This window comes from Poecilia reticulata, linkage group LG13, assembly GCF_000633615.1.
Source record: "Poecilia reticulata strain Guanapo linkage group LG13, Guppy_female_1.0+MT, whole genome shotgun sequence".
Classification (NCBI taxonomy): domain Eukaryota; kingdom Metazoa; phylum Chordata; class Actinopteri; order Cyprinodontiformes; family Poeciliidae; genus Poecilia; species Poecilia reticulata.
In genome coordinates, this window is record NC_024343.1 from 8218276 (window position 1) to 8232080 (window position 13805).

Here is a 13805-nt window from a genome sequence, read left to right on the forward strand (position 1 = left end):
CTATCTATCTATCTATCTATCTATCTATCTATCTATCTATCTATCTATCTATCTATCTATCTATCTATCTATCTATCTATCTATCTATCTATCTAGATCCTAAACACGGCGTAAATGCGTTATGGATTTAAGAAATTGGGAATCTAAGGAGACCATAAACAGACAGGATGTTATATTTTCCCACACTGTTGCATACACTACACTATGTTTCCTAAATCTTTTACCACATGTTGTTTTGTTCAGGTCCCACAGTGTTGTAAAATGTAACGGGTGACTCCAGAATGATGCAGGAGGAGATCTTTGGACCACTACTGCCCATCATCAGTGCAGAGTGTGGATGAGGCCATCCACTTCATAAATGAGAGAGAGAAGCCGTTAGTTCCCTATGTGTTTTCCCACAATGCCAAGGTAAATGCTTGGCCTGCAGGCAGATATTTTCCTCTTCTTAATGCTAAAGGAATATATTTTAAATATCTGATCGAAAAAGTGCTAGCTGAGACGTCTAGCTGAGCCCTGGTGGCCAATGACTGTATCGTCCACTTCCTGGACAGCGCTCTGCCGTTTGGAGGAGTTGGAGCTTGTAGGCTGTCTGTCCTCCTGCTGATTACCATTCATCACAAGGTTTTCACTCTGACTTTCAATGTTCTGTTTCTCAGGTCACAGCGGTATGGGCCGGTACCGAGCCGCCACACTTTTGACCAGCTCAGCAACCTTCGCAGTTGCATGATTTCTCCGCTTCTTCCAGCACAAAGAAGCTGGGCTGGGCCCGTCGCTTCTTACTTTCACAGCTTAATGTGCAGAAGCTGCGCAACATGGCTATGTTAGCTATGCTGACTTGTCTTGCAGCCTTTGTGGTGCAGGTAAAGGAAAACTGCCATGCCTGTCGCAATTAGCAATGAATCAATTAATCATGAATTCAAATGATCTTGATAATTTTCATTCTGATGATTAATATTTTTGATATTAATCATCAGACTAATAAATACTCTGGTTAGATTTGATATTATTGTTTTGTCTGTTAATTACAATATTTCATCTTGTTTGATTATATTTAATGTCATATTTCAAGTAGATTAAAGATGGAGGGGAATTGGCCAGATATCAATTTACCTTTTTCAAACCTATACATCTGACAAATGATGGTTTTCACTTTAGGTGTTAGAGTTGGGGCTGTACTCCCTGTGCATGTGTGGGTTCTCTCTAGGTACTCCAGTTTTCTCCCACAGCTTAAAAACATAGCTGTCAGATTCTCCTTAGTTGTGTGTGTGCATGATTGTTTGTTCTGTTTCTCTGTTGCCCTGTGATGGACTGGTGACCTGTCCAGGGTAATCCCGCGTCTCGCCTGTTGACCCCTGGATATAGGCACCATCACCCCTCCCAATCCCACTAGGGTTAAGCGTGTATGACAATGGATGGATGTACGTTAGAGTTGGATAAACAATGACATTTCTCTGTCAGATGTGGATTATGTAAGCTGTTCACCACTAACTGGTGAACAACCATTAGATATCAGTAGTGATTTCTTGCATAAAATATCTGAATGTTATCTTTGCTTCAATAATTTATTGTTAATAATTAACAAAGTTTTTCTATTGTGTCATCCAAAGTACTAACCAGTGCTGGCACCACAGGAGAGTTATTTATTGGAGCCTAGTTCCCAAAGCATTAATTTGGCTCATGATTATCAATAGTAAAGCAGCTAGTTTTACACACAGTAAATTCTGTTAGCAACTTTATAAATATTATCAAATAATTTTCCATGTTAATCGGACGAGTACATGCTGTCCCCTCATACAGCAATGGCTTTGTCTCTGAGAGACAATGTGTTTTTGTCCGGAAAACCTGCCCACACATCTACCCTCCTTTTAATTACCCAACATGCCTCACTGTCCCTGGTTGAAGGCCTCCTTTGTTCTGGTCAGCTCCACTGTTGTTGACGTCCATGTTTGTTGTGCTCATCTGGAACAGCTCAGCCATGTTTCTGTTTTCTGTGTCTTGTTGCCTGCAGCGGTTCCTGCACTGAAGCTGAGCAGTCAATGCAGGTCATCTGCAGCTGGAATCCAGTCTGGTCCATCACAAGAATTTCATATTTGAAATGCTTGGACTACTTGGACTTATATTTGGAAGTCCAAGTTATATTTGGAAGGACATATGATTGAAGTTATCATTTTAGATATGTTTTGTGTAAACCAAGTATATAAAATCTTCTACATTTTTATGCTCACATTTGTGATTTAACTGTAGGAGTCAGTGTCCAGCAATATGTTACCATAGCAATCCATTAGAGTTCATAAAAATCTATCTTTAGTTCTGGCTGGACCTCACATTTCCTGTTAATAAAAAAAAAAATAAAATAAATTTCTTCACTGTTTTCTTTCTGTACTGTTTTTCCTCCATAAGGCCTTCCATCCAAACTGACATCTGTGTCCTTCCAAGGTTTCTGGTTTTTATGGCTGGCTGCCTTTACTGATTAGCTGCTATAAAGAGAACAGTAACCTCTGAACTGCTAATTAAAGACTGTAAAAGTAGTAGCCAGAAAGCAGCTCCCGTATCATGTAATTACTGAATAAAAGGTGGGAGGGAGGGGGGAGTGGTGCAGACTTGGTATCTGACCCCAGAGCTGCGCCAGTGGCAGACGACGCACACTGGTCAGCTGGAGAGCAGGAAGCCCCACAGCGGGACGGGAACATTCAACTCATATCCGACCAGATCAAGCTCCAGTCCGGCTGCAGTGAGTTCAGTAAGTAGACACGCTTCATGGACCAGCTTCTGTAGTCACTTTGGTCTCAGTCACATTAATATTTTAGAACTGAGAGATGCAATGCAACAGATAAAAATGGTCTAAGTTGGCCTACATTGGTGAGATGATGCAGACTCAATTTAATGTAAACTGTTTTATTGAGAAAATATATATAATGTTATAACGAAGCTTATCTGGAGTCTGAAAGTCTATTTTTCTACAGAAATGTGGGGTTCACTACACTAAAAGCCTGGATTGTACAGGCAGAATTATTGGTTTGATATAGAATCCTGAGTTCAGTTTTCAACCCAACAGATGGAAGTGACGCTAAGGGTAATAATAAACCTGGCTCTCTAAACAGGCAATTAGTGGTTAAGATACATTTTTACATGTAGCTTCATTTATTTACGCAACTAAGATAGTGTCAGACGATTAAGGACAAAAACATCATGACTACTAAGACATTTTTATTGACAAATCAATTTGAATTTACACTATTAAGTGTTCTATAAAGTGTATGAAATCAGTTCTTGCAGCCACTTTACTAATTACTTTAATTTTTAAGATGGTATAACCGATGGTGAAAAGGCAGTGGTAGAGGTCAAGATGTTATCAGAACAAAATGAACTGAACATGAACATGAGCTCCATTGAGCCAGTGGAAGGACTGGGATAATACCTCTGTCTTCTTTTTCATACATTACTTCCAGCAGCTTTCTCAGAAAGTACATTTTAGCACTTGTGTTACATTGTGTTTATGTAATTTTCCATGTTAATCGGACGAGTACATGCTGTCCCCTCATACAGCAATGGCTTTGTCTCTGAGAGACAATGTGTTTTTTGTCAATGTGTTTTGTTGCTTAAAATCTTCAAAAGATTTTAAGCAAATCTTTTGAAGCCATTTTATTTGGTTTGATACTCAACAAGCACTTTGATTAATACTTTCATAAAATGGCGCTAAACTAATATATTTGCATTTTCCTATCCTCTATTTTAAAATAAACTGAAATCCCTAAAAAATTGCCTTTAAAAACTGTAAATGTGAGAATAGAAAATATTTCAAATATCTACTGAAGGAATAAAGGACAGCATAGTGGCTAGCACTGCTTCCTTGCAGACGGGGGGTTGTTGGTTCTAACCTGTCCACTGCTGGAGACCCACGGTCTGGGCCTTGTCGTTGAGCAGGTGACTAGATGGAAAGGCAGCTGTTACAGCAGGCCAAGGAGGCCTTCATCAGTGGCAGGGCTCGACCTCTAGAGTTCAGACTCCAGCAGCTTCACGCCCTGCAGAGGATGATCATGGAGAAGGAGACTGAGATTTCCACTGCTCTCAAACAAGACATCAGCAGGGTAAGGGGACACACTACCACTGGAGCACCAAACATACATGTTCGTATGAACATGTATGTTTGGTGCTCCAGACATACATGTCTGGACATGTATGTCTGGAGCTATACACCACACAGAAGAGTGGTGTATAGCTGGGTTTGGTTCCATGCCTGCTGGGTTTTCCACAGAGCCAGTATGACACGCCTCTCCTGGAACTGATCAGCATTGAGAATGAGATCAAGCTGGCCATAGAGAAGCTTGCACAGTGGGCTGCTCCTCGTCCTGTAGAAAAGAACCTCTTTACTATATCGGACGAGGTCTACATTCAGCCAGAGCCCCTGGGAGTGGTTCTCATCATTGGGGCTTGGAACTACCCCTGGGCTCTAACTCTGATTCCGCTGGTTGGAGCCATCGCTGCGGGTAGGAGCTCTTTTACTTTCTGCTTCTAATTTTGGCTTCTAAAAACTCATCATGCAACCCAAAGTTTACATCAACAAATTCAATGCAAAGTGTTGGATGCACATCAACACTGGACTCTAGAGCAGTGGAGACGGGTTCTTTCTCATTTTGATTTAGGTGTGGACTTTGAATGGACCATTCTAAGACCTTAGATCTACATTATACTGTTGTAGCTGTGGATGTATGTTTAGGGTTTCAGGTCTTCTGCAGGTGCTGACATGTTTTCTTCCAGCACAGCCCTACACCTGCTCCACCCCCATCAACTCTGGCTAGCTTCCTGTCGCTGCTAAAGAAAAGCAGACCCAAATTATGACATTGCTACCACTATGTTATAACTCTTATAAACAATATGTTTTTTTACACATTTATTAAAACTGCCACTTTGTCATTACAGAAAAGAGACAGAAAATCTGAAAAATCGGGGGACAGAAAATGGTGTATTTCTGTCCCACTAACATCTGATTGATTGTTTCATTTGGTCAGAAACAACCAATCAGAGTCAGGAGGAGGGTCTTACCGCTGACCTTCAGGCTTATGTTCAGGCTGCTCAATGTGCTAATGGTGGAGAAACAACTTACTATTACCGAAAAACTGTTCATCCATGCTTACTAGCCTGTGCGTCCACCTCTGGTTTTGATGTGGGTAACTAGCTGCAGCATAACAGAGAGCAAGGGGRTGTACATAAGGGTGATTGACAGTTCTAAGACCCTGGCTCTTWTTGATTGTTTCTGACTGAGTGGTGTATTTCTGCAGATGACAATAGGACCACAAGGAGAATGTAGAGGCACTACATTTTTTTCAGATTAGCTGTCTCATGTTATACTTTCACAATGTGGAGACAGTTTTAACAAATATGTAAAAAACATATTTTTATAAAAGTTACATACTGCAGCTGTAAAGAGGTGATTTGCAGTATTGGTTTTCAGCCAACTACTGTTGAGCATTTGTAGTTGATGTTTTAGTTCCATCTGGCCTGAACTCCTTCTTCCACATGTTCTTGTCTCCATGTTCAGATGATGGATTGATCAGACCTCTGTGAGACATTTACATCTTATTTTATTTTAGAACCTCACCCTGCTTTAAACTTCTCCAGAACTTTTCCCACATCTCTTTTCATGATGATACTTGTTTTATAGTGTGTAATAATCTTTACATGCAGAACAGCTGCATTTATACTTATWTTATGTTACACACAGGTGTGCTCTATTTACTACAGAGCCTTCAGAAACTGATTGGTCAGCCTGGATTTTAATTAGTGGTGGAGTAAAGGAGGTTTGAATGCAAAAGTGTGCCACAACTTTTGACGTTTTTGATTTTTAAAAAATGTTTAAAAATTATGTACCATTTTCCTTCACCTTTACATGTTGGATTGTGTTGATGATAAAATCTTTTTTTTTAATTAATCCAATGAGGTTTTTGTCTGGAAATGTGAAAAAGTTCATGAAGTATGTATGTACTTGTATGAACCCTGCAATAACTGTACAAACTTCACTTGATACCCCTTGCCCCACTCCCCTGCCAGCATTCTCATCCTCCTACTGTCCCTGCTTTGCGTCACTCTGTGATTTCATTCCACTCACAGGCAACGCAGCTGTGGTGAAACCGTCCGAGTTGAGCAAGTGCTCGTCCCTCCTGCTACATGCACTGCTGCCTTGCTATCTGGACAAGGTCTGAACACCCACTGCTGGTGTTGATAATGCTGGTCGCAAAGGCTGTTAAATTTCCACATAGCACAGCTATCACTGAGATTAATTTGTCTCTGTTTAATGAGCTGAATAGCTGAGTCTTGATTCTTGAACATGATTTTTCTTTATTTCACTCAACAAGTACAGCATTGAGTACTCAATGAGAAGAAAATATCTTGTTTACTTCCAGGATCTGTACCCAGTAGTGACAGGTGGTGTGTCAGAGACGCAGCAGCTGCTGAGGCTCAGGTTTGATCACATCTTCTACACGGGCAGCAGCACAGCGGGCAAACTGGTGATGGAGGCTGCAGCGCGCCACCTCACCCCTGTGACCCTGGAGCTGGGCGGGAAGAGTCCCTGCTACATCGACAAAGACTGTGATGTCAGGACGGCCTGCCGGTAGCACTGTCATCACCAGCACACAGACAAGGCTGACTGCTGAACTGATGTAGAAAAACTACAAACTTTCCAGGAGATTTAGGCAAATAACACATGGTAGAGAGTCAGATGGTTTTTCCATCTTTAGGTTGCAACTTTAAAAGGGCAGTATCATGTAAAATCAACTTTTTTGAGCTTTACATAATGTTATAGTGTTAGTCCCTCATCAAAAACATACCTGGAATTTTGCTTTGATTCTTTCATGCATGTTTGAGAAATCCTTTCTCAAACATACAAACATGCAAAYGTTTGTTTTGGGCAATAACAAAACTCAAAACAAATTCAAACAACCCAAGATCCCAACAGATGTATAGCTTAAGTGCATTTTGCATAATATTGCTCCTTCAAAATTTTTAGCTGGTATTGACTGGAACCTTCAGCTGGCATCATTACGTGTTCTTTCATGGCTTTCTAAAGCATTTCAGGGATTCTCCCAGTAATGACTGTTCTGTTTGCAGGCGTGTCACATGGGGGAAGTTTGTGAACTGTGGCCAGACTTGTATCGCTCCAGACTATATTCTGTGTGAGCCCTGCATCCAGGGCCAAGTGGTTGAATTCATCAGAGAGACTCTGCTGGTAGCACATCAACTTTGACCTGCTGTTAGTTTTACGTTAAACTGGGCAGTACAGAGCTTTATTGAAACCCTTTATATTTTTGCTTTTTACAGGAATTCTATGGTGCTGATCCGAAATGCTCGCCTGATTACGGCCGAATCATCACCCAGCAGCACTTCAACAGAATCATGGGTCTGATGGAGGGATACACTCCTGTTGTGGGGGGGCAGAGTGATTCCTCACAGTGCTACATTGGTAAGAGGAGGCATTTTAAATCACTGTTCACATTTTTGTTTTCATTCCAGTTTCATGAACTGTGTTCTTCCTTTGACAGCCCCAACGGTGCTGAAGGATGTGCCCCCCCACTCCAGGCTGATGCAGGAGGAGATCTTTGGCCCTCTCCTGCCAATAGTCACAGTGAGCGACATAGAGGATGCCATTAACTTTATCAATGAGAGGGAGAAACCCTTGGCTCTCTATATCTTCTGTTCTGACCAGAAGGTGGGGCTCACGAAACAGAAAACAACTTTTAGACTTTTGAACCTTTCTCTATGTGACTCTTGTGCTTCCTCCCATCTGACCAAGGCAATAAAACGGATGATTGAGGAGACCACCAGTGGAGGAGTGACAGTTAATGATGTCATGATGCACTACACAGTCAGCTCGCTCCCATTTGGAGGCGTTGGTGAGAATCATGACAAGCAGTTTTTTTGAGTCTAATGAAAGAATGTCTTCAGAAAGCTCTTTGTAGATATTTGGTCCTGTAGTGTAATAGTACATTCTTTACATAATGAGACAAAGTAGTTTAGCTTGGAGAGCTCCACCTATGGTTTTCCAAATTATATTAGGGAAAATAGAAATAAAGGAGGAACAGGACAGTACAGGGGTTTTTATCTCTCCTTTTCAGTCCATCCATCCATCCATCCATCCATCCATCCATCCATCCATCCATCCATCCATCCATCCATCCATCCATCCATCCATCCATCCATCCATCCATCCGGTTTTGGATTTAACCGACCCACATGCAGACCTGACACACAGGGAAAGCAGTTTGAGGTGGTTTATTAACTAAAAGGAAATAGAAGGTGTTTGGGGAACTCTGGAGGATGCAGGAAACTCAGGTTCCCGCAGAGAAGCATAAGGTTTGATTTGATCCGGGAAGTGGAATTGAAAGATTTGAAAGATGAGTCTGATTTTGTTGTTGAGTCCTGACTCTACTTGTGTACTGGACCCTCTCCAGGTCAGAGTGGCATGGGTCGTTATCATGGCAAACACACCTTCGACCAGCTGAGTCACCAGAGAGCGTGCCTGATTCGCTCACTGAAGATGGAGAGGGTAAATCTGGCACGCTATCCTCCCCAGGACCGCCGGCGAGCGCGGCGGGTCCGCATGGCCCTCAGGTCCCCTCTGATCGACACGTCCAAGAGGACGCTCATCTGGGCTGCTGTGGCCACCATCCTGGGCATCGGCCTGTTCATCACTCTGTTGGTCATCCTGCTCATAGCTGCCGGCCTTAACTGCACCTGCTGGTACTGGAGAGGCTTCTATAACTAGCAGAGCCGAACCGCTTTCCTTCACAAACTCTTTCCAAATAATTAAGAAATGCGTCAGTGATTTTACACTGAGATCTGTTTGGACTTGAGATGTTTTAGTGTTTAATGTACATAATTGTTTAATCTAACTTGTTTTTTTCCCCTGCCTCTCAATTTTGTGTCAGAGGATTTTGCTCAGCAACTAAATAACCCTAGCTCAGTCATTACTGTTGTGAATGGTTCTTTTCTTAAGGAAATACATTAAAAACAAGCAAATCATACACTATGATTTGTGTATCTGTTTTTGTTTTCAAATAAAAGATTTGATCTGACCATATGTCATCCTTACTTGACAATGTTTAATGTAATTTGACATGAAACTAATATTTTGTATACAGCGCCTGGAAAAAGTAATCATATTGCTTGAACTTTTGCATGTTTTTGTCACTATCATCATGGACATTAGTGTATTTTATTAAAATTGTATGTGACAAACCAAAACAAATCTGGGCTTAATCGTGAGGTGAACATTTTAACAAATGAAATTCTRAAAAGTGTGGTGTGAATTTGTCCCCAGCCCCTTTTCATCCAACACTTCTAGATAAAATCCAGTGCAACTAAATACCTTCAGAAATCACCAAAGTAATAAATCAGTCAGTGAAGTTTAATATTTAGAACAATATTTAAACATATGAATACAACACAAACTGCTTTGCACAGGTTCAACCAACCAGCAGATATACCCCCCCCTACTAGAAATCATTTAGTTCAGTCAATTACAGATCTGTAATACATTAGAATATTACTGAAATTCATTTCAGGAATTTTATCACTTCAACACATTATACGTTAATTACACAAATGGATGTTTGAAAGTCTTTGTTCATTGTAGTTATGTTTTGCTTACATTTAATGAAAACGTCATTTAAAATTTGAAAATCATAAAACCAATAAAAAAGAACATTTTAATATAGAAATGGAAACTTAAACATATTTTAATACCTGCTTAAGGTTGTTTTCAAAAGACATCAGACAAGCAAGACACATCCGGACATATGTTCTAATTTATTGAATAGTGTATACATCGCCTACTGACACGTGGCAATAAGCGATGTATACATGTCTAATATATGTCCAACACATGTCGTCTCAAAGTACTTTAGTTCTTTGAAGTACGTTGTGGTCTCAAAGTACACTAGTTGTACTAGTGTACTTTGGAAAGGGTGGAAAGGGTACAGTAAAATACTTATACATAAACTAGGTGCAATCCAGTTTTATCAGTTTTAACAGAATTTATGTTCCTCTCTGACCCATCAACAACTCTGACCCATCTAACATTGCAGTTAGATCAAACTGGATTCCCGTATCCAACAACAGACTCATACAGTTAATCCTTCTACAAATGGAAAACCTTCACTTTTTAACATTGTCAATCTTTGGAAAATCTAGAGGCAAAGTAGTTTGTGTCTGCAGTACAATGCTACATTTTTGGAATTATACACTTCCTTTTGTTTTCACTAGATGGCATCATTAAGCTGTGTAAGTGAAGACAGCGTTTAGGCAGTCATTGAGGATTTCTCCATCCTTTCCAACAAACCCTTCCTCATAGCAGAGGATTTTTCATGTTTTTTTTGTTTTTTTTTAGCTTTTTCATGATTCTCAAAATGTGGTAGATGTACCGCTGGTGGTACTCAGCCTCCCTCTGAGTGCCASCCTCTGGTATGCAAGAGGTGGTAAAAATGTATCCATTGTTACCACTGGTAAAATGTCTTTAATGCTCACAAAGTGACTCTGGTCTTAACTGTAGTAGTTTTCTTTCTTATTCAGTGAATTCTTTAAGGATTTTTGAAGCACATGCCAGGTTAGAAACACATTTTGGAAACCAAAATGGTTTCTAACATAATCTGTAGAAAGTATATTTTAGKCTTGTATAAATTACTTGCTAAGTCTTTCTTTGAGTTCCCATTTGGGCTGTGAATATATAGAATTAAATTTGTTTCATAATTATTCAGTCATAAAAAAAGCATGTCAAATAAAAAAAAATAGATTGTTGCCAAAACTTTTGAATTAGCAGTACATGTTTTGTTTCAAACAAAAGAAAACTTATCTCAATCAAAAAAAAATGAAGCYGTGGTCAAAACCTTTTGAATTGTAATGATTCATTCTTTTAAACGAAAACATTTTGTTTAAATTTTTAAAAAAAATTAAGATCACTCCTTTTTGTTTGATGAAGTGAAAAAGTTATTTGCAGAACACAAACTTTTATTTGCGCATGTCAGAATTTTTGGTTGAGAGCCTTAGTTTTTGGTTGCGATTCTCAAAGTTTTGTTTGATGYTCCCTTTTTTTGGTTGAACTCAAAGAATTTTGCTTGCGATTCTCACATTACTTTACCCTAAAACTAAAACTAAACCTAAACCTAAACATAACCTAAGTTCATACCCTAGTCCTAAACCTAAACAACATTTCTTTTTATGGGGCCCATAAGGAGCAAAGAATCTTCTCAATGTGGTATTTGTTGAAAAATATTCCGGTAACACTTTATTTGAAGGGGTGTAAATAAGACTGTCATGACACTGTCATAAACATGACATAACACCTATCATGAACATGAATAAGTCTTCATGAATATTTATGACTGTTGTCATAAAGTGTAAATCATGACAACTTTATTACAAAACTGACATTATTCAAAATGTCTTTGTTATGATAACTTGACATTAATTTAGACAAAAATGTCTTCGTTATGACAACTTGTCATTAACCTAGACAGAATTGTCTTCGTTATGACAACTTGACATTAACCAAGAAATCATGATCTGACATAAGTTTGTTATAAAAGTATTACCGATTAAACTTTAAAAATTTGCTTTATGTGGTAATATTATATTGCTCTGCCATTTTGCTTAGTCTTAAATTTCTTAATTTAATTGATACTAAAGTTTTACAGCAAGATGTCTACAAAGCACTTATGAACTTAGCACTTCAAAACAAACTTCTTTAGACAGAGTGAAAGAATTACAAATAAATAGTCTTTACCACCTGTGTAAACTTTGCTGGTGAATGTTATGATAAGTTTTACAATGCAACATKAAACATGTTGCATTGTTTCATTTCTAATGTAGGCTCTTGTGTCAGATAATCTAAGTCAATGTTAGAGAATAATAAATTTTTTTAGATTTACGGAATCTCAGTTAGCCTTCATAGCGGGGCTGAACCCCGTATTACACCAAGCACTATAGCTAATATTAGCTGGTATCTCGCCGGTGGACGTATATCCATCCATCCATTTTCTTTACACCCTTGTCCCTTAGTGGGGTCGGGAGGGTTGCTGGTGCCTATCTCCAGCTAACGTTCCGGGCGAGAGGCGGGGGTCACCCTGGACAGATCGCCAGTCTGCCGCAGGAGAACACAGAGACACACAGGACCAACAACCATGCACACACACAGTCACACCTAGGGACAAGTTAGACAGACCAATTAACCTAACAGTCATGTTTTTGGACTGTGGGAGGAAACCGGAGTACCCGGAGAAAACCCACGCACGCACAGGGAGAACATGCAAACTCCATGCAGAAAGACCGGGGCAGGGAATTGAACCCAGAACCTTCTACTCTACTCTACCAACTGCGCCACTGTGCAGCCCTGACGTAAATACAGTAAAGTAATATTCTAATCACAAAATCTACACAATAATATGTCCATCTTACTTGTGAAATGTTGTTTGTGGAGCCCTCACATCAAGAGTCCATCGATCCGAACAACAATATCCCTGAGTACTGAGGCATCTTCTGCTGTTTTGGTTAAGCAAAGTAGGAGGGACGACCGCTCCAAGATGGCCGCCGTATTTGCTGCTCCGGAGCAGCCAATGCGCGGTCTACTCTTATATTATGTCTATGGAAGTAGCCACAGTGCTATTGTAAACGGAGCAGAAGAAAAAAAACAACAAGAAAAAAACGAAGCGAAGGATACAAGCGCGGATGTTTTGAAATCTATCTAGAGATGAGATGGAGAAGTTTGACAGTGAAAAGAAAAACGGCAGCAGAGGTCAGTGGCCTGTATAAGAGATTCTTATTTTCAAATACAAGAATACAGTCATAATACTAAGAGAATCAAGTCGTATCTGCAGAGTAATTTAAATATTGGCAGAGTAAAGACGCAAATATTGCCGGAAGAAAGTCGTTATATTAAAAAACTTCGATAGAGTGATATGCAACATGACCTGCCGGCAAATCTGGTTCTTTCTGTTAAATAAAAAGTTGTGTAAGCAATCGTTTCAAAGTCCTGGGGCTGAAAATTTTCTTCTGATGTGCTAAAACATTTACCACYTAGTCATTTGTTAAACCAGTACCAACTATAACCTTACAAGATCCTCAGTATTCCGCAATTTAGTGCACTATGATGAAAAGCTATCATGAAAATAGTCTTTATTCTCGTCCAACTTTACTCGAATTTAAAACACAAATCAAAAACTCAGAACCCGGCACTTATACTCCATCATAAGCAAGTAACTGTAGCTCACAGAAAAAGGCCARGAAATAGACAAAACCTGTCTTTTTATTGTTAATGCAACAATGTTATACACTTTTCATCTCTTCTCCTCTGACAAGCTGAACTATAAGCAATATTGCTGCAAATWTTTCCACAATAAATGTTAAGAACTATATACCTTGTAGAAAACTAAACTGAAGAAGCTGACAAGTAATCAATGCTTACAGTTCTAAAATGTTTTACTATATTAAGTCTAAAAATGCAAACCCCAGTGAATCACTTGCACTTTTTCAAACTGCGTAGTCTTGATTAAATGTTAGTGATTCACTCATAAACTGATTTTGGAAATTATTTTGAGGCTTACAATAGTAAAACAGCGGTTTTGATAATAAGGTCATACAATGTTGGAGCCAGTGGTTTGTTCGATAAATTATTAAATATGAACAGATTCACAACAGTATTTAAATTCTGGAGAGGGAAGGGCACTGAGCAGGGAGGGCGCGAAAAAAATTATGATCCCAAAGGGGGGCATGATAGAAAATAATTGAGAAACACTGGCCTAAGGGCACATGGTGGG

General features: G+C 39.5%; 1 protein-coding gene and 1 long non-coding RNA gene across 7 annotated transcripts in view; one reads left to right on the forward strand and one right to left on the reverse strand.

The window, feature by feature from the left end:
- Window positions 1–9021, forward strand: part of LOC103474340 (fatty aldehyde dehydrogenase-like) — a 9627-nt gene extending 606 nt beyond the window's left edge. Inside the window, exons 1-10 of one of the 4 annotated variants that reach the window (XM_008425211.2) lie at window positions 2617–2740; window positions 3925–4088; window positions 4256–4487; window positions 6109–6194; window positions 6402–6610; window positions 7108–7225; window positions 7318–7459; window positions 7539–7705; window positions 7784–7889; window positions 8448–9021. In XM_008425211.2, the coding sequence (XP_008423433.1) occupies window positions 3933–4088; window positions 4256–4487; window positions 6109–6194; window positions 6402–6610; window positions 7108–7225; window positions 7318–7459; window positions 7539–7705; window positions 7784–7889; window positions 8448–8761 (1530 nt within the window). In that variant the 5' untranslated portion in view covers window positions 2617–2740; window positions 3925–3932 and the 3' untranslated portion in view covers window positions 8762–9021. Of the gene's footprint in view, window positions 1–2616; window positions 2741–3924; window positions 4089–4255; window positions 4488–6108; window positions 6195–6401; window positions 6611–7107; window positions 7226–7317; window positions 7460–7538; window positions 7706–7783; window positions 7890–8447 lie in introns of those variants that run through there. The other 3 variants (XM_008425213.2, XM_008425212.2, XM_017308219.1) reach the window with 3 other exon arrangements.
- The window catches only part of LOC103474344 (uncharacterized), a 171231-nt gene that overhangs the window by 105340 nt on the left and 52086 nt on the right, over window positions 1–13805 (reverse strand). The gene's annotated exons all lie outside the window — the stretch shown is intronic.